At 44.5% G+C, this 24,411-nt stretch overlaps 3 protein-coding genes across 6 annotated transcripts in view; 1 reads left to right on the plus strand and 2 right to left on the minus strand.

Moving 5' to 3' along the window:
* ppp1r9a (protein phosphatase 1, regulatory subunit 9A) overlaps nt 1-4,342 on the minus strand; it is a 46,634-nt gene extending 42,292 nt beyond the window's left edge. Inside the window, exon 1 of the mRNA XM_047605301.1 lies at nt 3,886-4,342. The gene's annotated coding sequence lies outside the window, so the exon portion shown is untranslated. The remainder of the gene's footprint in view (nt 1-3,885) is intronic.
* sgce (sarcoglycan, epsilon) lies at nt 1,634-13,959 on the plus strand. Of its 4 annotated transcripts, XM_047605354.1 has the most exons (13): nt 1,634-1,807; nt 3,452-3,559; nt 6,910-7,032; nt 7,281-7,438; nt 7,875-7,947; nt 9,000-9,198; nt 9,627-9,789; nt 9,869-10,083; nt 10,516-10,542; nt 10,972-11,160; nt 11,504-11,547; nt 12,019-12,056; nt 12,185-13,959. In XM_047605354.1, the coding sequence occupies exons 1-13, from the start codon at nt 1,759-1,761 to the stop codon at nt 12,233-12,235; spliced, it is 1,437 nt and encodes a 478-aa protein (XP_047461310.1). In that variant the 5' UTR covers nt 1,634-1,758; the 3' UTR covers nt 12,236-13,959. The 4 variants fall into 4 exon arrangements, with proteins under 4 accessions (XP_047461310.1, XP_047461312.1, XP_047461311.1 ...); XM_047605356.1 differs by lacking the exon at nt 12,019-12,056 and having other exon boundaries at nt 1,635-1,807; XM_047605355.1 differs by lacking the exon at nt 10,516-10,542 and having other exon boundaries at nt 1,635-1,807.
* casd1 (CAS1 domain containing 1) lies at nt 12,641-23,951 on the minus strand. The gene is made up of 18 exons (XM_047605319.1): nt 23,735-23,951; nt 22,546-22,642; nt 21,508-21,628; nt 20,780-20,824; nt 20,618-20,680; nt 20,464-20,508; nt 20,243-20,366; nt 19,613-19,827; nt 19,088-19,507; nt 18,906-18,995; nt 18,698-18,817; nt 17,810-17,966; nt 17,644-17,723; nt 17,037-17,138; nt 16,756-16,896; nt 16,317-16,394; nt 15,913-16,005; nt 12,641-15,148 (listed from the first exon to the last, which is right to left on the minus strand). Exons 1-18 carry the CDS (start codon nt 23,865-23,867, stop codon nt 14,879-14,881), a joined length of 2,394 nt encoding a protein of 797 aa, XP_047461275.1. The 5' UTR covers nt 23,868-23,951; the 3' UTR covers nt 12,641-14,878.
* Between the last annotated feature and the right edge of the window lie 460 nt (nt 23,952-24,411).

Raw genomic sequence — 24,411 nt, forward strand, 5'->3', positions numbered from 1 at the left:
CGTGGGATCGAGAAGGTCATGACTTTTACTAGAGGAAGTGATATTCTAAAAAACTGGTGCAGGCAGAAATATTCCTGATGCCCCTCAGCACTGTGGCGCCAAACAGAAGTAATTCTAACATCAACTTAAAATGCAATGAAAGTTAGCATCCCAAGGCGTGGGGTAAGAAAAATTATACTCAATTGTCATTAATTCTGCCCTTGTGTCTGTCACTGAATTGAACTTGCTTACATTACATTCAAAGCTCTGATGAAGACTCTGTGTTGAAACTCTGTGATGTCAAAATAACAAAATAAAATGCATTTTGCCCTTAATTTAAATTTGAGAATACTTTTATGAATATTTATGAATAACTTGCATTTTCTATTCCACTATTCTATTCTAGAGAGACACAGTCTAAACTGAAATACACTGCAGACTTAGCTGAAAAAGGTACTGGATGGAAATGAGCCTAAATCTTTATCTATTTAGACATATTCTGTCACTATCTCAGCCTCTTGCTACAATTGCCGTACTTCCTGAGACTTTATTGCTATGCATCATCTACCAACCTATAGTGATTGTTGTCACACGCAGTCCAAAGACGGCTATGTGAAGATGTTGCTAAGCAACCTAAAAATAATCTAAAGGGAATAAAAGGGAGGGTGAGAGAATAAAGCAGCCACACACTGCAGATCACAGCATCGTGTTTATCGCCAGAGGAAGCAAGGAAGCCAGATTCAGATGTGAATCTGTCAAAAAGGAAGCATGTAGTGACCACAGTCAGCATGTTAGTCAGAATTAGGAGGCTTTTCTGACGGATCAAAGCGCTCCCTTAGTGGTAGCTGACGTCCGGGGAGCATGAGGAATTAAGGGTCCTGAAGCCCTGTAGCAGACTTGACTTGGAGCCAGAAAAAGGGCCAAAACATGGCCATCTGTCAGCTCGGACTGGCTCTGCGGTGTGGTGGTGGTGGTGGTGGTGGGGGGGTGGGGGCATGGGGGGCAAACACACACACTTACAGCTGTGTATTGGACGTCAAGCCCTGGTGAGGTGCTGGTGTGTTTGTGCATGTAAATGAGATGCGAGGAAACGCAGGGTCTCTGCAAGTCCTTTTTTGGAGGCATTATCAGACCTTAAGTGTGAATAAACAGAGGACTCCAGCCAAAACAAGGAGGAAATGCGCACAGGCAGGCTCGCATACGCGTGTATAGCCCATTAATTTTTTCCCAGGACTTCTAAAAATAAGCATTGAACCCCACCTCCCATTTTTTTCTTAGCACTATTTTAGAAAGTATGTCATCTAAGTAGACGCACGTGAGTGTGTTGGAGGGGTGAGGGGGGTTGCCTGTCTTTCTTTATGAGACTTCTTATCTTTATATCTATAAGTTCGTTTTGCACTTATTGTTCATACTTCATATTCTTATTTAAATCTTTTCTTAATTTTTTAGGGCACCCTTAAAGCTCTGACCCTAGGATCGCCCCTGCAGCCTTGTATTATGTATTTGCATTAAGCGGGCGGACTCCTCCGACAGCATTACACTTTCTAAATGTACAGTTTACATCACATTTTCCTTCTTGTTTTTTTTTTTTTTTTTTTTTTTTTACGAGACAACCATGTTTTTCCATCCAGATGTTCTAGCCAATGAGAAGCCGGGCTGCCTCCAGAGGAGAAGGAAGGAGGCGGAGGAAGGAATGCTGCAGGATGCTGCTTATTATTATGGCTGTCAGACCCAGCGGCGATTAGATAAAACGAGCCTTTTCATGTGAGATTTACCAGCATGATATGCACCATGTCCGCCGCAGCTGTCGCGGTATGGCTGAGTACGGGTACGTATCGATTTAAACTCGGGAGATACCCCCGGATTTTCACCGCCGCTGCCTTTGATGTGGCATCCCAGTAGCTAGTTAGCTAGCTAGTTAGCCTGCTGCTGTTGAGCTCATTTTTTCCAGGAGGGGAGAGACGTGGAAAAATGGCCACCAGCTGACAGCTATAGTGGTGCTGAAATATTACAACACGTTTGGCTAAATAAAAAAAAAAAACAAAAAAAAAAGCATTTCCTACGAAGTTGATAATGTCTAGTTAGTCCCTCTCCTCAGTCGTTTAATATTTACACTGACGCAGGCCTGTGTTTATAGTCGACCAGGTGTTTGTTATAAACGGCTGATTGCGTGACTAATCCCATTTTGGCTGCTTGTGGTAGACTTAATTACATCTGGGAAATAGATTCAATCTCAATAATTAGGGATGTGCGTATCGATCCATAAATATCGATACTTGCTATCTAGACGTGTGTTTTTTACAATCGATCTTCACATCGAAATGTCGATACCGAGTCCGCTTTCGCATGATATATCAACGCTTTTCTGACGCCTAATATGTCATCACAGTCCTCATAACAGGCATATATACACGTAGATCATGTCAACATGCCTTTTGTTCTTAACAAAAACATGTAAATGGGAAATGACACAGAATGCAGGATGTGACCTTTGTTGTCAAAGTTCAAGTTCTGTCAAGTTGTAAGCTGAAGACCAATCTGTCTGTTACGAAAAGAATTATATCCATGTCTGAGTGACTGTTCTTGTTTATATTTTTGCTTGGGAGAGATTTATCTTAAATGTGATTTGCTCAGATTTTCAGTTGACTTGTTGATTTGTATGGATTGCCTGTAATTGCTCTGATATTTGGCAGCTTGTTTAATTCTTATACAGAGATATAAAATCCATTTTTCATAGTAACATTTACAAATGTTCCATTGTAAAAGCCTTCATTTTTCAAATACACAATTAGACGTCTAATAATATCGGTATTGGTATCGGGGTATTAGCCTCGGTATTACTTGGTATCGGATTGATGGGAGTAATAGTGATATGGCGCATCCCTAATAACAATACAAATGATTCACAGTGTTTTATCACTGCTGCAGATCATTGGTACCACAGACAGAGCTAACTCATATCATTCTTCAGGGTCATAATGAAACGTACAGTTCTTCAAGTTCTTTGAACTGCAGATCTAAAATAAACTCTTCCAAGCTTCTGTTTAAATGACGTCTAAGTGCTTTCCAGTAAACCACGAGCTGTTTATTCAAACCTCACGAAACTGAAATTACACAATATTTCTATTCTGTGTTATTCTGTATTTTTTTTTTTTTTTTACATTTTATTTAAATACATGTGAATTGCCTTCTTGTATTGTCGAAACAGAATGTATTTGTGTAACAAATTATAGGGACATTTTGGAGACTAATTTATGGCAGTGTTGAATTTTACTGCATTGTACAATGAATTGTCTGATATTTTGTTCTCCTCCTCTTTTATATCACTTATGGTAGAAAAAGAACTAGAAACAATTCAGTGTAAATCAGTAGTAAAGTTTACATGTAATACATTGCATTTGGCTAAATGTGCTGTATGTATTGCTCAAAATGCAGTCGCAAGACTTCACGCTTCTGTTTATCGATCCAATAGTGTTCATTGTGCATGCCTATGATAAGAAACACAGCGCTTTACCTGAGACGAATGTCTCTAAGGATCAGGCCATGGCCTTGAAGCTGAGAACGGCCTTGTACAGAGACGGTGAGTGGGTGTGTGCAGTGGTGCACTTCATGTGTTGACCCGCTGTCCCCTCCCCCCCCTGTCATAACACGGTGACACGCTCAGCTGGTTCCCCATTAATACCGGCATTATTGTTTCGAGTCGTCTGCTGTCCCTCTGACTCGGCCCACTTTCTTTTGCTGTAACAGCAATTTAATGGATTTCAATCTTGTGTGAACCCCGTCAAGCCTGAATCCTTAACCATTAGAGAATGTAGGATCCCCGCTCTTTTAACGCAACACTGGTACTTTATAGATGATTCAGTTCTCCTCAACGGTCATTTCAGACAGAAAATGTGATTTACGTACCTTTATAGAGCGCTAGAAGATTGAACCGGTTGTTTCGTGTCCACTCTTGTCCTCCACCGCCGCCTTCTGCAGCGTTGTGACACCGGCTACTTTCACTTCCATGTCTGAGTTTGGAAGAGCGAGGCTCAGGCTCAGCGCGGACAGGATACCAGCGCCTCAGCTCAGACAGTGGCAATCTTTGTTGTCTTTGATTCTCCGCCGAACACCGAAGGAGCACATGCGTTCCTCCTGACTGCGACTGCACGCGCACAACACGAAGCTGATTCAACAGAACTGGAGGACACCCTTCTCTTGCCCCTGCCTCAGCTAGCCGGAGCCACCAGAGGGACACGGGTGGTTTATTCTCCCCCCGTGTTGCCCGTGGCATTTTTAGTTCAGGCGTCTCTCCCGATACTTCACCCAAGTCCAAGGTCATCACAGAAAAGCATTAAATCTGGTTAACCATTCCTTCCACCTCCAAGACCTGTTAGTGATCAGACGTGGTGTTTAAAAAGTTGTAGCTGCACAATCACGTACAGTTTATAGCGAATAGCTGAATGCTAGTGTGCAGTAGTTAGGACTTATTAGGAGTAAGGTGTAAGTTTATTCTATGTGTAGTCATGCACGTCTCGTCTTCTGCTGCATTTTGCCCACGTCTGAGGCCCACGGGTTAGTCCGCGCTAGAGAGTTGAGCATTAACCTTTAATCGGTGATGTATTGTGTGTACAGCGGGAAGGCTGCGGGTCATCATCTCGAGAAGGCCTGGCAGAGAGTCGCCCTGCCACAAATAAGCAGATCCGACGCTAATAGCGGATCCTCGGCCGTGGCTCAGTCGGTGATCTTTACTTAAACTGACCACAGTCAAAGGTGGAAGAAAGCACAGCCCAAGATGTTCTGGACTGATGAAAATATGTTGAGCTGAGAGTGTGTTAGGATTAAGTGTTTGTTGTTGGATGGAATTGAATTGAAGTGTTAGCGTGGTGCTTTTGCGTGTACTCACTTTCTAGTCCTTTGCAGCCGAGTGCACGTAATACCGATTAAGCCAATCAGCAGGTAAATCTGTCCAGTAGTTTAAAGCTGTAACGTCTAAGGCGATATCGTTTGCCAGTGGAGGATCTAACGAAAGTTATGGATGTAACTAAGGCTCTATGAAATGACGAGGAATGAAACAGAACCTAGGAAACATCCTAGAAAGCCCCAGATATAAGAGGAAGTCTGAACTGTTGCAGCCTCAAAATGTCCACAGATGTCCACTCACTTTGCTTTTTCACGTTTGAAATCCCATAGGTTCATTTCTTATTCCTTTAGATTACCAGGTGGCCATCTGGCCTCTATCGAATGTCCTGCCTGTCTCATTTATTTACAGAATAGCTCGCATCTGACCTTGACCGGGACTGTCTGGACGTGGCCTTTTCTTTGTGTGGAGGAGAACCGCTGAGGCCCGATGGTTCAGATAATAGAATCCGAGCGCGTGCATTCAGAGAGGGATTTGTGGACTAACTGGAGTCACCACTGAGCAACCGGCCTCCTCGAGAAACCCAACGAGGTTATATTTTTGGCATCTGAATAACCTGGATCCTTACGTCCTGGCGCAGTAGTTTCAGCAGCAGGAGCTGGAGCGTGGATTAGCCGAGCTCAGGTGGCTCCTTGAAAGGGAGACGTTATGGATATAACCTCAGATTGTTAAGTAACATCACATTTAGTAGCTGCCAAATGCTATTGATTGCATCTAGCTGCGGCTCAGCCCTCGGGGACATCAGACATATGGCCGGTTCAGCTTTTCTGTTACTGGCCACAGATGTTACCCAGTTTAACACACATATGGGGCTGTTGAATAACTTTCCCCTTCCAGCAGCTCCGCACTGTACTTAGATTACAGTTCAGTAATTTGGCCTCATAGATGTGGAGGTTCATTTTTAATAATCTACAGCTTACTGTGTCACCTAATCTCCTTTAACCCCTTTGTGCGCCCCGGTAATAGACAACAACCCAACATCTCATACCGACTTCCTTTCTTATGGACGCAGATTAAAATGTAAATCCCGCTCTGTTACTCATCTCCTTGGAAATCAGCTCCAGTTCAAGCAGAGGACACAAAGTACAGGAGGGTACGAGAGACAGTGAAGAGAGTAGATGCTGTGGGATATTTTGGTTGAATGCTAATGTGAGGTTTAAGAGGGAGGTGAGAAATGTTAAAATCAGCAACATTTTCTCAGTGAGCAGGGTGCACGTACGCACAGAGCTTTCCAGGGTTTCCTCTCAGCCGCTTAATGGGTCTGTAGTCGTGGGTCTTAGCGCAGCACAAGCTCACGTTATAGCACAGGCCTCCGTCTCCCCCTCTTCTTTCTTCCACACCCCCGGTCCCAATCCCCCACGGTGATTAAAAATTGAGTTCCCATCCTCTGTGGGAGAGAAGAGGGGTGCAGAAAAAAAAAAAAAGTGAGAAAAATGCTCTGAGAGGTTAAAAGTAGCCAAGTGGAGGAGAGAGGGGAATAGCCAAAGAACAAGACACAAAAGGAGCGAGAGCGATGGCCAAATCACCTCCGGGCCTCGCTTCGTGGAAACCTTTGTTACGGGATTGGCAATTTTCTAGCGATGCCCTTCAGAAATAACGACTAAATGTTTGTGTTTGAAACGGAGTGGGGCTAAACACAGGGAAACATAATGGGTGTGGAGTGGGAGGAGGGCATTAAAAAAAAGGCTGAATGACTCTCATTACTACTACTGCTGCTGCTGCTTTTACTCACAGCACTTCAGCTCCTTACCCCTGAATTTTAATGGTTTTCTCTCCCTCTACACAAAATTGTTGTCTTTCCAGCAGTTAATAATCTTGAGTTCTTCTCTCTACGCCTGTGTGATCTTTACATGAAGCTTTTACCTTCATACACTATTGATTCATAGTGTGCAAAGATGAGCAACGCCTCCTCTTCTGTTCTATTTACTGCTGTCGGCCGGTCATTAACGATGAATAACGCTCACGCAGAACAGCAGATCCTCCTTCGGGGACCGGCTGAAATTTGTCTGTGTTTGAAATTTGTGTTTCAGTGATCACCATCTTGTCGAGGTCTCACGCCGACCGTAACGTCTACCCGTCAGCAGGGGTGCTGTTCGTCCATGTGCTGGAGCGAGAGTACTTCAAAGGAGAGTTTCCTCCCTACCCAAAATCAGGTCCAGCCACATTCATTCACTCATACGTTTCACTGCGATTAAAACATTTAAAGAGGCTGCTTTTTTTTCCTTTTTCTCTTTAACCTCGGTGCATTGTCTAGTCAATACATTTCCCCAGAGTTGCGCGCTCAGCAGCTGCTGTCAACACATTTGCAATTCAGCTAATAAGGCTAATTGTACATCACCTAATTGATCCCGACCCGCAGCAAACGGCGCGGCCGCCCCTCATTAAACCGCTCTGCCTGCAGGTGATGCCGGCAACGACCCGATCACGTTCAACACCAACCTGATGGGCTACCCCGACAGACCGGGCTGGCTGCGCTACATCCAGAGGACCCCGCATAGCGACGGGGTGCTCTACGGCTCCCCCACTGCCGAGCACGTCGGCAAACCCACCGTCATAGAGGTGGGTGGCTGGACCGGCTTCAAAGTGAAAAGAGTGGAGATGAAATAATTTGCTTGTTAAGTGCTATGAAGAAGAGGGAATGCATTTATATGTCATTTAAGTAGAAGACATTGTTGTAGTCGAGAAATAACATATTTGAATTGATTTTTCTCAACGCAGCTGATTTGCATGCAGAAGCGGAGTACAATGTTACGCTCTGAGTCTTCAGACTTAAATTCCATTATGTGTTTTTATGCTTACTTTGTCCCCCATAAGCTACTGTGGAAATTCTTTTCCACAAAAGGCTCAGTGTTTTCCAGCCGGCACATGTTCCTCTATACGGCCTCAGCTGGGCACAGAACTTGGGGTCTTACATTTTGCTCAGCCTCGTCCAGAGAGCCGCTGCCATATAAGCTGCACTGATCTGGGTTTAAACTTTCACCCTTATGTGTTGCAGATTACCGCCTACAACAGACGCACTTTCGAGACGGCGCGGCACAACTTGATCATAAACATCATGGCCACGGAGGGTAAGCGGCGCCAGCGTGAGAGCTTAGAGGCAGCGCAGATCAGACTGCAGCTTCACCGATTAAACCCCGAGAGCACATTGGGTACTCGGACTGTGTAATGGGCCTCCCTCGAGAGGAAATGGTGCTTATGATTGCTTTTGTGAGCCACAATAGATGAACCTGTGTCTAAAGAGGAACAGCTTGTAACTTGAAAGTTCATTTTTGGCCTCTGAAGTCCACAGTCTGTTTAGTAGCTGTTCTGGAGCTTTAAATCGGCTTCGCTCACAAACTTATCAACTTTCTTTGAACTTCCCAGCAGCGCTGGTAAGTTCCATCTGCTCCATCACAAGGAGTTGTCCTGGCCTCCAAATTCACTAGGTCCCTCCACTCAACCCATAGGACCCAACAACCCACAGTAACATCCTGTTACCAGACACCACAGGACACTCGTAGAAAGACCGTGTCCATTCTCTGATGAGTCACAACTGGTTTAGAGGCACAAGGGAGACCTGGTGTAGTCCTGTATCAGTATGTCAGAGGTCTGACTGTCGCGTTGCGAGAGCAGCCTTTCTTTTTTCATCTGTACAGCCGCGCTTCACATCTGTGCTCCTGTACATTTGCTCGCTGGCTTGTCGACCAGCCGCGGTACATGCGTCACAAGACGAACTGAGTCGGGGGAACGCTCAGCAGCTGTTGCCGGCGCTAATGTGACATCACTCTCCCTGTGCCGTGATGTCATCCGCCATCTGGCTCTAGAAACAGGCCGAGTCACAGCAGAGCAGAGGAGGCACGGCAGCGCCAGCTGGACAGGCTGGTAAATCAGTGTCAGATACGGAGAGGTGATAAAGTAATGACGAGCATGACTGTGGAGTCTGAAGGGAGACTCTTCATCTTTACTCCCGTCCTTTTCCACACCGAAGAAAACACTCACCCACAGACTGACAGACATGCAGCTATATGAAGACACTGTAGCATAAGCTGCTCCAAAAAACTCCAGCTTAATTGTTACATTCAACACATAGAACCGACCTGCAGATGCAGTGAATCCTCCTGTCTCCTCTTCGTCTTCACAGAGTTCCCCCTGCCTTACCAAGCTGAGTTTTACATCAAGAACATGAACGTGGAGGAGATGCTGGCCAGCGAGGTGCTGGGGGACTTCCTGGGTGCCGTGAAGAACGTGTGGCAGCCCGAGAGGCTCAACGCCATCAACATTACGTCGGCGCTGGACCGAGGCGGCCGCGTACCGCTGCCCATCAACAACCTGAAAGAAGGGTGAGGGTCTGGACCTGTTCTAGTTGAGGACAGTTGTCATTTAAAAGCTGAATTAAAGGGCGTGGAGTTTAATGCCCTTGAAGAGTCTGTTTTTAAGAGACCCCCCTCACCTCTCAAACAAATGTTCGTATACTTACAGCCCACTCGCACTGACATTTTATTTAATTGGAGCCTCGGGGACACTCAGTTCACTGTGAATTAGATGAATACACTTGGCCGTCAGCACAACAGACACTGTCAGTTTGTTCAGTTCAGAAGGGAATAGCCCACATGAGCCGCCATAAGTTGTGCATCAAAGATTCATGCTGACGTTTTGGAAGATGAAAGCATCGCTGCAACAGCCAGTGAAGGGGAAATGCTTTGACTGTCATCACCCCTCTCCCTCTCCTCTCCTCCTCTCGTGTTTCACCGTCTCCTCCTCTCCCCAGTGTTTATGTGATGGTCGGCGCTGATGTCGCCTTCTCGTCGTGCCTGCGGGAGGTGGAGAGCCCACATAACCAGCTGCGCTGCAGTCAGGAGATGGAGCCCGTCATCAGCTGCGACAAGAAGTTCCGAGCTCAGTTTCACATCGACTGGTGCAAGATTTCTCTGGTGAGGATGCTTCACCTGGACTAAGAGATGCATTTTTTTTAGATTTTTTTTGGAATTAACGCTTACTTATTTTCTTTAGGTCGACATCAACAAAGTAGTACCGATATACATCACCCGTCCCGACCCGGGCACCGGCATCCTGCCCGAATTCGGGGAGTACGACCCCCCGTCCGAGTCCCTGAAGAGCCGGGACTACTTCTCCGACTTCCTCGTCACGCTGGCCGTCCCCGCCGCCGTGGCACTAGTCCTCTTCTTCGTCCTCGGCTACACTATGTGCTGCAGACGGGAAGGGGTGTAAGTGCGCTCATATTTTTACGCAAACATTGCACCAAACGCCTCGATCAGCACTGGGGGAAGACACGGAAAGCGTTACATAGACACGTATGAGAGCCAGTTAGCAGCAGGGTGATCAGAAAGGAGTGGGAATCTGGACCTGAACTGCAGCTTTTCATCACCATCCAGTAGAACGATCCATTTATATTAAGTTCACCATCAGTATGTGTCACGGGTTTTTGTTAATGTTGTCGCGTTGGTGTCTCGAAGCACTCGACGATCATCCTCTGCACATCTGTTCATCGTTTACAGGCCGGGAGAGACGTGCCCCCTTGTTCACGCCACACCATCTCCACCCCGTCTCCAATATCCAACCACCCATTCACCTGTGTGTAGATGTTGCTTCGACTATTAATATTAGTATTTAATTCATCCATTTTGTTTTGTTTCTAGGGAAAAAAGAAACATGCAAACACCAGAGTAAGTGTTTTACCTCTCCTGTGTTCTCCTTTATTTTTGGGTCCGTTTCTGTTTCCTCCCTCTCTCTTTGGTTGCCGGTTTTGTCCTGTTACATTGTCATTGATGGCTGTTTTCATACTCATTCATTTTTGCATACGTGTGTTGACATCCATTCATTAAGTGGGCTGCTGAAAAACTTAATAACCAGCTGTAGGGAGTCGATGCTCTTAGCAGTAATAATTACTTGTTTCAACAAATCTTTGAAGATTAGAGCCTCCGCCATAATTGAAACGCGTTCAGACGCTCACAACAATAAGTGAGGGTTGATGTTACGGCTGTGTGGTGCATGCAGACACACGGGACGGGAACAATTAGCTCTGGCGACAGAACGCCAGCCACGACGCCACGGCGCGCCGCGATCCAAAAACTCACTGCCTCTCCCCTCTCCAGCATCCAGCTGGTTCACCACAGCTCCATCCAGAAGTCCACCAAGGAGCTGCGGAGCATGTCTAAGAACCGGGAGATCTCCTGGCCGCTCTCCACCCTGCCCGTGTTCAACCCGGTCAGCGGGGAGGTGGTGCCGCCCATCCACCCGGACAACTACGAGACCACCAGCATGCCCCTGATGCAGACACAGGCGTGAGTTGAGGGATTTGGTGGGAGGAGATTCACGCCGACAGACAAGCGGTCATTCACAGGAAAACCGCGCTCGTTAGTGGGTTTAAGGCTTCTGGGTGATATTATTGTAAGTCGAAACAATACAGTTATGGCTTAATCTTGTTTCTAGCGCTTTCTGACTGTCCCACGTTTACAGCTTAAGCCGCAGAAATCTAGTCATGTTAAGAGGTTCAAGCCGTCCCATGATTTCTCCTAATGGGCTTGGAGCTGAAAAATGCATTAACATGAGCGCACTTTAACATGAGACTGTTGGCTTTTCTGTGTGAAAGCCTGTTTACCATAATGTGATCGTTTACCATTTCAGGAATCTGCAAAACCAGATTACGATACCACAGCAACGGCCATCAGGTTAGTATCACCCTCAGTCTCTGAGCAGTAGCGCAATTAGCATGTGTGATACATCATTAACTAAACATGCAGAGTTACATGTAATGTCAGAACATTTAATTAATCCAGGAGCTCTTTAAAATGTTTATGTGGCTGCACGTTTGTTATTCTGCACCTGCTTCACATCATAATAAATACATCGTTTACTTCCGCATGTTAATTATCATGTCTCAGCATTTATTTATTCTTACTTTAAGTAGACTCACTACACTGCCATTAATAACCTGCAGGCATGTTAAAAGCTGCGTCCGTTAACAACCTCCGTCCGTCTCTCCTTCGTTACTGTAAATGGTTCAAGCGTCTGGACTTGGTTTGTCAGCTCCCGCATGAGACGACTCACTGTGACGTTGGCACGTGAGCGCCATCGTGTGGCTCGCTGATCAGCTGCATGACGCACTAACCCGCTGCTCTCTCTGTTCACTGCTAACGAAGGAGATAATTATGTCATGTCGACATTTCGAAGGCTAGAGGTGGGTGTTGCCGTCCGTTTGAGTTCACGTAGAGATAATTTACGTTGGATTTTCGTTTATTGGAGTTTTAATCTCCTCAATTCTTCTCCCAATTATTATTATTATTGTTATTTCTATTTATTTTTTAGGTAAATGGTATTCCTGAGGAGAGAAAGGTGGCCGAAGCTCTGAACCTATGACCAGAGGTACCAGCGACGGAGCCGACCCAGTCTCCACGTCTTTTGTTTTTTTTTTCATTCGTGCCATTCGTGCCAATCTGCATGTGTCAGAAGTCGTATCGTCCATATGCACTTACACTTTATAGAGTGAGTGTGAAAGAGAAGAGCTTAGCCTAGAATATTTTGGAATACTTGTGTAAATGTTTAAAAATGATTAATAGGTCTGTATCCCTACTTGCTTTGCACAGTGGACCTCTCGGAAGGAAAAAGGGAGTTTTACATTGAAACGCTTTAGTTGTCATGTCATGTTATTAATTACGTGTAACGTGTCACATGATAAACATAAAATCTTTCAAAAAAAGACTTTCTAAGCTTCACCTTTCTTCTACTTGCAAGTGTGAATGATCTGAAAGTTCCACAAAGGGAGCCAAAACACCACATTTTATGAAGGTATTATTAACAATATACAACAGAATAAAGGCATTTATAAATAATATGGATACATTTCACATTTCTTAAGACATCACAAAAAAATTACATGTAACATATTTCAAAGAGGCCCTGCACAGGGGTATAAATAGTTGTTGCTTTTACACGACCGAAGAGATCAATTAAGGCCTGAAACAATATGACTGTATCGCTGCTGATGAGAAAACAGATCCGTAAACTTTACACATCCGAGTAAACGGCAACGTGGAAATGCCATTCTTGTAATGAGGTGAGGAACGGTGTCAGGGATCGACTCTCGGGTCACAACCCGAACAACGGCGTTGGGTGAATGACACGAGGAGCCTCCGATGCCGAAGACACATTGTTTCACGGTGAAGAAGAAGGAGAACGCGGACCTTCGTTTTTCCTCTTTAAAGAGAAGCTACACAAACTAACACAGAATGATTTAACACTGCAACCTTATACTACCCGGCGGTAGATGATAGATGCCACTCCTAAATTCATATGCTGTAATATAATTCATAATAATTGACGAGGTTTGATTTACCCAATAAAAATGTGCGTCTGCACCGGTACCGTGTTAAACTCCTATTAAACGTTGTAAATCACCCCAAAGATGAAAAAGGAGAAGAAAAAAAAGTGCTCTCTCTCAAACATCTGATAAACAGACAGACACACATCGCCTATTTGCCAGTTGACAAAAAATACAAGCAACAGCAATGTGTCTTCTCAGGCAGTCAGTGCATTTACCAAGTAGTTTCTAAACGTTGATGTGGCCCCGATGTGAAGTGCCTAAAGATGGAAGATTGTGATCCCAGCTTCATCTGAAGATGCACTGTACGTATAAGCCACTGAAAATAAAAGCTTGTGTGTTCGAAGGCATTCGATCTCTGGGGTGGAAAAAAAAAAAAAAAAAAAAACTCGCACACTGAGCAGAAAGATCACAGGACGTAGTAGAATACATGTGCAACTTGACGCATTTTCCACCAGAGCTATGAGGTGTGTCTTAACAGAACCGAGGGGAGAAAGGACTAAAAATCACTGCTGAAGCGTCGCTGTATAAAATAAATCTCTCACTCTTTCGTACAAATATACACGGACTACAAAGTGAGCTGCTAACATGACAGAGAGATGGCATTAAAAGCTGCAGGCGGGCGGCTCAACCTCATCATCACGTAATCGTCTACGAGATTCTGGGATGGGTACAAAATTGCCTATGTAATACTTCCTTCACAAACAGCAGTCATGGGCACAAAGTTCAAAATAAAACAAAGCCTAAAAAAAAAAAAAAAAAACGTAAAAATATAAGCTTAATTTAAATCATTAAATACTGTACATATCACATAGAATTTCAGAGCTACAGCAGGTGACCACAGAGCCTTTTCCGCAAGGCGAACATTTCTAAAATTACTCACAAAAAACATTAGCAAAAATATGTCGAAGGATACTCCAACGTTTCAATAATTGCACTCCAAATTTACCTCTAGTCTCGTCAGTTTTTAAACGCCCAAGCTGCAGATTGTTGGTCCATATTTTGCATATTTAGATATCTAAAACTAGTTCCGGAGTCACCACAAATACTGCACAGTAAGGTACAAGCGAGGTCGATAATAAAACGCGGCGCCGTTAAACGCGTCTGTCGTAAAAGAGTAGATATCTGAATATGTAAGTCATGGATCCACCTGAGTGAAATCGTTTTCGACTGCTACTGTCATGTGGACGGAGTGAATTACTGTGTGTGGTAAACTAAACGTATTATTATTAGTGTTTGGCTAAATAGAAACAACGCTGCACTATTTTCACACAGCAAGCATGGCGTCTTATAACGACAAGACCACTTTTTGTTCTCAAAATCCAGAAATCAGGTAATGTAAAAGTTGTAGTGTTTCTTTTGTTTTGTTTTTTTCTTTTTCTGTCCTTTTGCAATTTGCACTTTGCCCTGAAAAGGAGCCATTACCCCCTCTTTTTTTCGGGCTTTTTATTGGGCATTTTTCTTTTCTTCAGTGTGTGACTTTCACAGCAGTCAAGAAGCACAGACTCCAGCGGGCAGACATCGCTCTCGCTAAGGTTTTACTAGTGACGTTGTCTCGTGTAGCCACCAGCAGGCAAAATGCCGGGGCCTGCTCCTGGGTTGCATCTGTACGTCACTTGCGGGCGCAGGAGGGGCTTAGTGATTCTTTTGGGCCCCACCCCCTCGCCGTCGTGTGCTGTCCATCAGGCGCCCGGTGTGTACTTGCTACCCCTGGCCAACAGCAACACAGCCAGGCTGAGGAGCCCCACGGCCCCGAGTCTCTTCAGCAGGGCCATGCTGTCTTTGGGGATGACCACCTGGGCCAGGTCGTTGGTGATGAGGGAAACCTCGTGGGCCACACAGACGAAGATGAAGGTGCTGACCATGATGTTGAGCGAGGGGTTTCCTGGGATCAGGACCAGAATTCCTTTGGTGTCTGCTGCGAGCCAGATGTGGTACTGGCATATGAACAGCTGGGGGAGACAAACAAAGCGTGTTCAGTGCTGTGAATGCCTTTTAAGTCGGCTGCCTCCGAGGAGCGACAGAACATTACGCACCGATCTGGCATAACATTATGACCTTCCTAATATTGTGTAGGTCTCCCTTGTTGCCTCCGAAACAGTTGTGACTCATCGGAGAATGGACATGGACCTTCTGAGGGCGTCGTGTCTGGTTACTGATTATTATTAGTGGGGACCTTAAGGTCCTATGGGTTGAGGGGAGGAGCCTCTGTGATCAAATACTTGATCTGTTTGGGATCTAGTGAATTTGGAGGCCAGGTCAACACCTTGGGCTGTTCTTCATGTTTTTTGGGGGTTGCTCCAAGACCATTTTTTTTTGTGTGTGTGTGTCGGAGTCAGGCTGCATCCTGCTGGCGGTGGCTGCTGCCATCAAGGAGTGGCATTGCTATGGGAGAGGGGGAGCCTGGTCTGGTCTGGTCTGGTCTGGTCCAAAAGTTTCCCAGCAGAACATTGTATTGTAACAAGATGGGTCAATGCTATTTACTTCTCCTGTCAGTGGTTTTAATGTTGTGGTTGACTGGTTTTTACTTCAAAGCCAGTACAGACTAGCTTTCTATTCCTGGTGTTTTATCTATCCTGCTTCTTTGTTTTACTTCGTTATCTCTCGAGTTGTACTAATTCCTCACTTCTCTAACAGTTTTATGGCACTGTTTGCAAGTTTCTTATAACGATTATTTCACTAAACGCTCACGACTTTGCAGTCAGAACCACCTTACCTCCAAGGAGATCTTGCCAAACCATGCAAAGAATGAGCTATATATAGAGCGGGCGTAGCCAGGAATGTTCCTTATGAGAATGAAGGCCAAAATCTGTGGATAACAGAGAGCAAAGACATTTCTAAGAGTCAAAGCATGAAGACCCAGCAGGCAGATTGTTATCATTTACACTAGAGTCCACAAATCAGGGAGGTTTCCTCACTCATATAAGAGTGATGCAAAGACAAGAAGCCTTAATTGTCAGTGAGGTTACAAAATGCTTTTGTTTCTCAATGTGGTTAGTACATTTAATCATAAAAGGTAGCAACACCCTTGTTATTGTACTCGTTATCCTGTCATGTAATCAGGAAAAAGAAAAAAATAAGACCCAAATAATAATAGATAAAAAAAAAAAAGAAACGTACCTGAACAACAGAGATGTAGGGATGCATCTCGTTGCACTCTGCTTTGGTTTTGCAGCTGCTCGCCCATATTGAGTAAGTCTAGACGTGACAAAGAGGAGTTAGGTAACGCGTTTCACCCAATATTTACCACCTAGACCTTCCATAAGCCATACAAAAGAGCATAATCAACAGACGTGGGGTTGCCAAGGCTACAAGGAACATCGTGCGCAAGTACATAACCAACCCCTGTCATGCAAACTGCAAAGTTGCTGTTGCAGTGCGGATTTTAATCACTACCTACAATAAGACATGGACAGAAAATAACTCAAATACATCTGCAGCACAGAAATATGACAAAGGGAATTTTAAATATGAAATGGATAACATCAATATGAAGTAAATAGTGTAGCCTGAACGTCACATGTGGTGGTGTGAGAAAGCCAAGACTAAAGAGTCTTACTATGAAGGAGACGACAGAGAAGAAGAGGAGCAGGTTGGAAATCCTGACAGAGAAGAGAGCTTCTCCTTTTCCCTCTGACAGCACCTGACGCTTCTGCAGCACCAGATAGATGAAGGCAAACAGCATGCCATGTATCACGGCCTGTAACAGGATATCACGACATCTTTACAAATTTTGGATTGGCATGTCCGCCGTGTATGTACTGCACGTCAAAGTATTTGTTAATGCAAAGACCGGCTACTACATTTGAATGCATGTGTTCTGAAACCTATTTGACTTACAAATCTGTCCAGCTTCCATCTGAACCACCACTCGTGGATGCTCCCATTCAGCTCAAAGAGCTGGGAGATGGGCCACACGGAGAAGATGCTCTCAAAAAAACTCTGCAATCAACGGCAAAACATTAGCATTACATAAAGTATTTGGGAGTTTTAAACAAAGGACTAAACCATTCATTTGAGACAAAAAAAAGAACTATGGCTATTTGCCCATGTATGCCACCTCAGATTTTTATATTATTGTCGGTTCAAAGTTCATTAGATTCACATTCTTTCATCCCTTTTCATTTTTCAAATACTTAGTTTAAGCTCCTGTATTTTAATGGTCCATTTCCAGATCCAGGAAAGCCCAGTTAGCTTGGATTGGTCAGCTGCTTTGAATTACAGCTCTGACTGACTCGGGACTGAACAGGACCCGGCCACCGAGTAACAACGCCACAAGTAACCTACATCTTGTAGGAAGTAACTGCCTTTGATGTGGACTTTGTAATTAGGTAAACCTTATACATTAACAGAAAGCTACATAACACACCACACAACAGGAACCCCCTCCATTATCGCTCACAGCTCAAGGTAGTAATGGTGATAAGATTAAAAAGAAATCGCCCACCTCTGACAAGGCAAAAAAGCAGATGAACAGCAGGAGGCCCAGTAGCTTTGCCAAGACCCCAAGATGCCACATGCCACTGCCTGTTCACAAAGCGAGACAGACATTTGCAGTTTTTTTCACAAAGCGGTTGTGCAGGACTAATACTGTGTAGTAATTTGACACATACTGTTGGCCTTCTTCTGAAGGATCTGAGGCCACATGGCCAGCGTGGCGTAGATTATGACGAACCAGAAGGTGACCAAAGGGACGAAGTAATAGAACTGGTACGGTCTGTCCATGACGACACACAGCACCAACACCAGGAAGTTCAGACGGAAAAGAACCTGAGAATCAGTGTGAAAACACAGAAACATACACAGGTTACTAAACACACGTTACAGTTACAAATAACAAATATGTTCCTGTGATAACGACCCAAAAAATACCTTTATAATCTTGGTAATGAATTCTGTAAATGCTTTTTCTGCGCATCAGTAAGAAGACATAATCTCATTACTTCAAGGGCTGCGAGGAGGCTTCGATGAAAATGTGTCAATTTGATTGATTTAGATCATATCACAGTGTTTAGATTCAGCCCCAAATATGACGTCTCCTGCTGCCAGACATGATGAATATGACCAAAACAAAGTGTCAACTCAAATGTCTAAAATGCTTTGAATTATTTAAATAGAGACCCAGGACTTCTGATTTCAAAATGATAAGACAGCGGGGTCAACCGTAGGACTATCACAGTCATTCTGTCTGATTGTTGTGTCCTTATCTGTTGTTTTTCAAACAAGAACTAGAGCAGATGCTAAGGGCTAGCCTGCCAGCGCTGCTTCCAACTACACTTGTGGTTTATAAGCAGATTGTTTATGGGCATCCATACCAATAAAACTTAACAACATAGATTTCAGTTGACGTTATCCTGTAAGCAGCATATAGATGTAGCACATATATGGCTGCATTTCCAATATTTGGTCTTTGTAGCAGCTCTAGTAAGTCCTAATACCGTCTACACAGTCTCATGTAATTATGAGTCATTACAGGGGAATGGGTAACTAATTGCTCTTACCTGACACACTCTGTTAAGTCCAAAGTCTCCTTTCAGCCAGAAAAAGGAAAAGTGTCCATAGCCAGTCTGAAACAGGTAAGCAGCCACCAGCACCCGCACATGCATGTACACGGGAATGAACTGAGGGGGAAAAAATCATTATTATGCGGGTTAGATGTGAGTATAAGGATCCCCAACTAGACGTGCAGAAGACATGATCGGGACTTACGGCGCTGGCTCCAGATATGTGATAGATGAGGATGACTAGCTGCATCCAGCCTTTCCACTCATCTGTTTGTTCCCGGTTGAGTAATTTGGTCTTTGTGAAAGAAAAAGTAAATTTATTTTGTTACAACACAAGTACGTTTCCAGAAAACAGAAAAACGTCGCACTGAGCAGCACCCGTCTCACCTCCTTGCTGTTCTCGCTGTAAAACACTCCCAGCACGAATATGTAGATGAGAGGGATGAAGAACGTAGAGTGTGTGTAAAACTTCTGCTCTTTCATGAACACATCTGCTCTGTCACAGAGGTAAAAATAGGCCATTATGATGCCCATCCTGCAGAGAGCCTGGAAGGGCGCCTTCGGGCCAAGGGGGGCAGCTGCGGTCGCTGGCTTCTTCTCCTCCAGGCTCTCCACGTCGGGGGGAACAGGACGGCGGTGGCGGTTGCTGCCAAGGACGTGGAGGACCAGGAAGATGAGGGCGGAGCCCAGGAAGAAACACGCCGACATCTTCTGAAGGAAGTTAGGGGGTGGTAGCGTCTGGCAGCAGGAGCCGTCGATGGGCCTCAGCAGCTTGTTGCACACAGAGTTCATGAGGACCATGGCTCCCTGACAGGAGGGTGGAGAAGAAGATGCACATAATGCTCGAAGACAAAAGAATTCAACCTAATTGCAAGCGAAAACACATTAAATCAAAAGAAAAATCCTGCCTACCACATTTCTGGTGCTCTCAGGCAGATGCAAGCCATCATCCGACTTGGTGATAGTTTCCAGGGCGGCCTGGCGCGACGCAGCCAACAGCTTGACCCGGGACTTGCCATTGCGCTTGCTGCCGTTGAGCACATCCACTGCTGCTTCATTGTACAGCTCCAACTGCTGGTTGGTGATCATCTTCCTGTTCTCACTTAGCACCTCCTCGTTCACAGGATCTGCAGGGCGGACATGTGATGGCGTTTTCATCGAGAACAGGGAACTAGCGGTTTGGTTCAAGAACGTGTCTTTGAGAAGAGTCGATAACCACGAGATTAACAACTATGGGAACTTTGTAGAGGAAAATACAAACGACTGAACGCGGTTTATAAATGTCATTGATATTTTTTAATTCGGGTGTTGTGATTGTAGAAACACGCGAGTTATGCGGAACAACCAGACATAGGGCGTGCTCGTGAAACTATTTGGATTGCATTCATATTATGCAACCATCAAGCCCTACTTAGTGTGACCCCATTTTACGTGTTATGACACGTCGACTTTAATTGCTGCAGTGAAGGCAGTAAATCTTCCACAGATCAACCGAGGTGACAGATCATTAAACATTTCTTGCATTGGGTAAGCTGAGCTCACCTTGAAGGACCCAGTAGACCTCCCCGTGATCAGCGAGCCTGTCCAGATGCAAAGCAATGGCCGACAGGTTGAACTTGTACTGCTGCAGGGCCTCGCTGCTGCCGCCGTGCAACTTGATGGACCACTGTTGTAAAGGAACATACCGATGAGATTAACTCAGCCAACACCTTGTGTTTGTCTAGCAAATATATCAGTGAAAAGCCCTCATTTATCCAGCTTACTGTGGCAGCTCCAAGGACGACAACATCTGGCTTTCCCGAAGCTTCCTGCAACACACGAGTGTTGTTGCAATTATTAAAACAAAGACTAAACTGTGCGAAAGGCTTTTATGAAACCTCCTCCACTAACAATGTCCCCATTAACATCCACACTCACATGTGTCCACGATATGAAGCGCTCCTTCATTGAATTATTTGCCTCTGGATGCCACAGAAAGTCCTAAACACAAAGAGAATGAAGAATTTTTAAAATATGCTACCAGAGTACGTCTTTATTGTGTGAGAACAGAAGATAAAAACAAACCCAGAAATAGCTCACCACATTAAGAGAGGAACTCTTCTCTTCAAAGGAAATGTCCTCATGCTTCAGAAATTACATGCAGGCAGATAGACAGAGAGAAAGTCTGTTAGGTCTCTTGTACTGTTCTTCTTTTTCCCAAGTCAAAATAGTTTCAGCTGCATAGTTGCACAGTATCCCACTGCTAGATTGTTCTTGATGAATGTTGTAGTGCCTTTTCTCTGTGCCGTTTATTACAGGCCTCATGGTAGTTACACACTTTAATAAAAATCCAACAGTAGACACAGGGTTTTAACATTAAAGCCGCAAGCTGAAAGGGCAAGTTGCAGCAAAGAGATGACAAACAGTGGAGTATTTTAAATTTCAGTAACATAAATGGCACCGAGTTACTGCAAAAAAAATCGCAATCACTAATGATCTACTGAGGAAGTGTAGGAGGAAAAAACAGTTCTCACAGGAAGATACACAGAGTGCTGAGTCCAAAGCTGTTGTGTTTATACACATAGCTCTACCTCTCTGTCTGCTCTTCAAAATATGTTGTTCTTGCCCTCTCAATCAGTCAGAATACACTGGCTGTCTTTGTGTGACGGGAGACAGACGCCTATTTTTAGACTGAATTATTTTAATTCACTTATAAACTTCCTCACACACGAGCTGAGATAATGAAGGTATGTCTTTTTTTTTTTTGTTGTTGCTGCGCCCCAGCTTTGCTTTCAATACGTGGATCTGTTCCCGTTTCTCATAATTACCTTATTTCCATCCTCTCTTCGCTCAGGGTCGATAATTTTGACAAAGGAGTAAAATAGCTGCCTGATTCGTGAATCTCCGACAAAGGCCACCCGCTTTTCAGCAAGGCAGTTTTTGGCTTCTCTGTAAAATGAAAAAAAAAAAAAAATGTTGGTGAGGATGCACATGGAAACCTTTCGCGCATTGTGTGTATGTTCACATTTCATAAACGTATAAAAATAACATACTAGTGGACATTTAATTTTACAGTGAAGCATTCTAGTATTACACTTCTAAATGCTCATTTGCGACTGTTACAATGTTCAATTATTACAGACTGCTAATTTGAAACAGCATAAGAAAGGTGGTAATTCAACTGTTGGGTCATTTTGGAGGATGTGGTGCGTGGTGCTGTTAAACTGGACCGAGTTAAACGCGTGTTTCTGTAATTTTAGCCTAGCCCACTGACTAAAATGGGGGTGTCAAAAATAATAGAAACAATTTAACACAATTCAATAGTACGACAAACCTCATCCTCCGAAATGAAAACGCAGCTCAATCAACGGCTCTCTCAGATATTTTAAACAAATGCTGAATTCCATAACCTTCATGAAGATTTAGTGCAGGTGTAGGAGCCAGAATACAGATAAGCATTGGAATGTATGCTGTCAAGTCTTACCAGGAAGGTTCCTATTTATAGACTAACGCTTTACATACATAAGTCTATAAATGGGAACCTTTTTGGTCTTCCCCTTGCATGGTTAACAACAATTTTTTCTGCAGGAGCCCTTGAAGAAGCTTATCTTAATTGTCTTTGGGTTTAATCCAAACTGGTTACCAAATGTGAGCTGTGTGTGCAACTGTAAAGTGTATCTTGGTTTCGACATACTTTATCAGTCAACATAAAAGACGCATCTATTCCTCTTTCATTCCTTCACACCAGTGTATCTTCTGAACTGGCAAGTGAGTGTGCACTTGAATCTATCATCGCTTCACACTTGAATCTTTATCAGCAACACACTGTATATATAGTGACTGTAACTGCAGTTTGTGTGACTCACATGCTTTTGTACTTGTGCATCATGCAGCCATAAGGCTGCCATACGTTCTCCCCCAAGTAGCGTCCTCTGGACAACAGCCATTCACATGAGTCCTCGCCTGCAGGCAAGACACAGAGAACCTGCCAGTAAGTCCAGTCAAAAAGTAAAAACAAAACAAAAACCTTATCTAGCTTTCAGTCTTAGTTTTACTCTCCGACTATGACTGAAACCTGCCGCTTCAATAGCGCCCTGGCTTTTCATTCAGCGCAGTCAAAGGACTATACAATACCGGGCTCTGAATAAAGCCATCAGCAATTTAGCTCAAGCATACATCTCTCCGGCTATTCATTTGTGTGCGAAATGAATGGAGCCATCTGCAACTGAGTCCGTCCATAGAAACGGGAACATAAAGGGGTGGCAAGCAGGGGGGGGGGGGGGGGGACAGAGAAGTGGACATTCAGTACCATCAGTACTGTGTACACAGAGCTCCCTGCTTCCTGTCACTTTTAATGACCAAAGTCCGGCACAGACAATTCAGCATACCACGCTTTTATGTCTTTTTATGACTTTCATTCCGACCCGTTGTTTAATTCTTCAGATGGGGAGCAAACTTAAAATATTATCAATCACGTACAACTGAAAAAAAAAAAAAAAAAATGTGTATCCAACAACAACAAGACAATGCAAGTTTGTTTTAGACCTGACAAAGAAAGGGAGTGGAGCAATCCGCTAAAGCTAGAGTTTGATGGTTGTTAATGACACCAAACAAACATTTACAACATGATTATGTGCCAAAGCATTTATAGCGGTGGGATTTAGATGACATTTTTTTTTCCCTGCTACTACGAATCTCCCCGTCTTGCTTCGACCTACGCACGGAGCTCCTGCCGCGGCAATAAAGCGTGTTCTGACAGGAGCAGGTAAACACAGCTAAATGCAGTGTTAGCTTTGTTCGGCTAAACAGTCGGACAAATTCACGCTCGTAACTCTGCAAGTGAATTTAGTGCAGCGGTGTACCGCCTTGGCGCACGGTTCGCAGCCCGTACACTTCGTCTTTTCAGAAGCTGGACAGCGACACGGCGGCGAGTAGTAAAGACAAGTCCCCGCAGACACAAACAGCTAGCAGGCTAGCTGGCGTTAGCATTAGCTTGTGTCAAGTGTTTCCCTGTGGCCGCATCAACACTTTGGTAGTTTAAAAACAGCCACTTACCTCCATAATACCGCGAAGCTGCGTGGAACACAAGGAGCAAAAGAACGAGTGCTAGCGATATCAGTTTGGCATTTTTAATGGTAAAATGTTGATTTATTTCGCGTTTGCCCAGGCTATAGGCCAGGACCGCCATCTTTGCTCCTCCATGACAACCAGCAGCTGTGCGGTCTCTTCTCGACGCACCATCAGTCCGGTCTGCTCCATGCGGCACCGCCTCCTCCTCCTCCAGCGCTCACCGCCAGGCGGGTTAAAGCAGCCAGCTGCACATCAAAATAGTTGCTATCGCCTCCTCAGCTGTGTTTTGGAGGTTTACCGAGAGCTTTATTCACGAGGGTTCTGTGGATCGTTACTGAAAAACAAAAAATGTGATGTTTTAATACTTTATGCAGCCTCTGCCTGAGTCACACTAACTAACAAAGCTTGTGTTTTTCTTGACAACATTTAATCCAAGCAGGATCTTCAGTTCTAAATGAATGTCAAATATATGCATGCATCTAAGAAAAAAAAAGGAATTGAGAAATTGAGCCTTGAGATGTTATATTTTGCAACAATAACCATAATCCCCATCGGTGACAAGGCTGTATTGTCAGGGGTGACTGTTTTAGGCCTTTCATATTTGTCTGTTTTGTGTCTCTTACAGGACCTAGTGACTGCGCTGCGTGACGCTGCCTGCTCAC

Source organism: Mugil cephalus, chromosome 14 (assembly GCF_022458985.1).
Source record: "Mugil cephalus isolate CIBA_MC_2020 chromosome 14, CIBA_Mcephalus_1.1, whole genome shotgun sequence".
Lineage (NCBI taxonomy): Eukaryota > Metazoa > Chordata > Actinopteri > Mugiliformes > Mugilidae > Mugil > Mugil cephalus.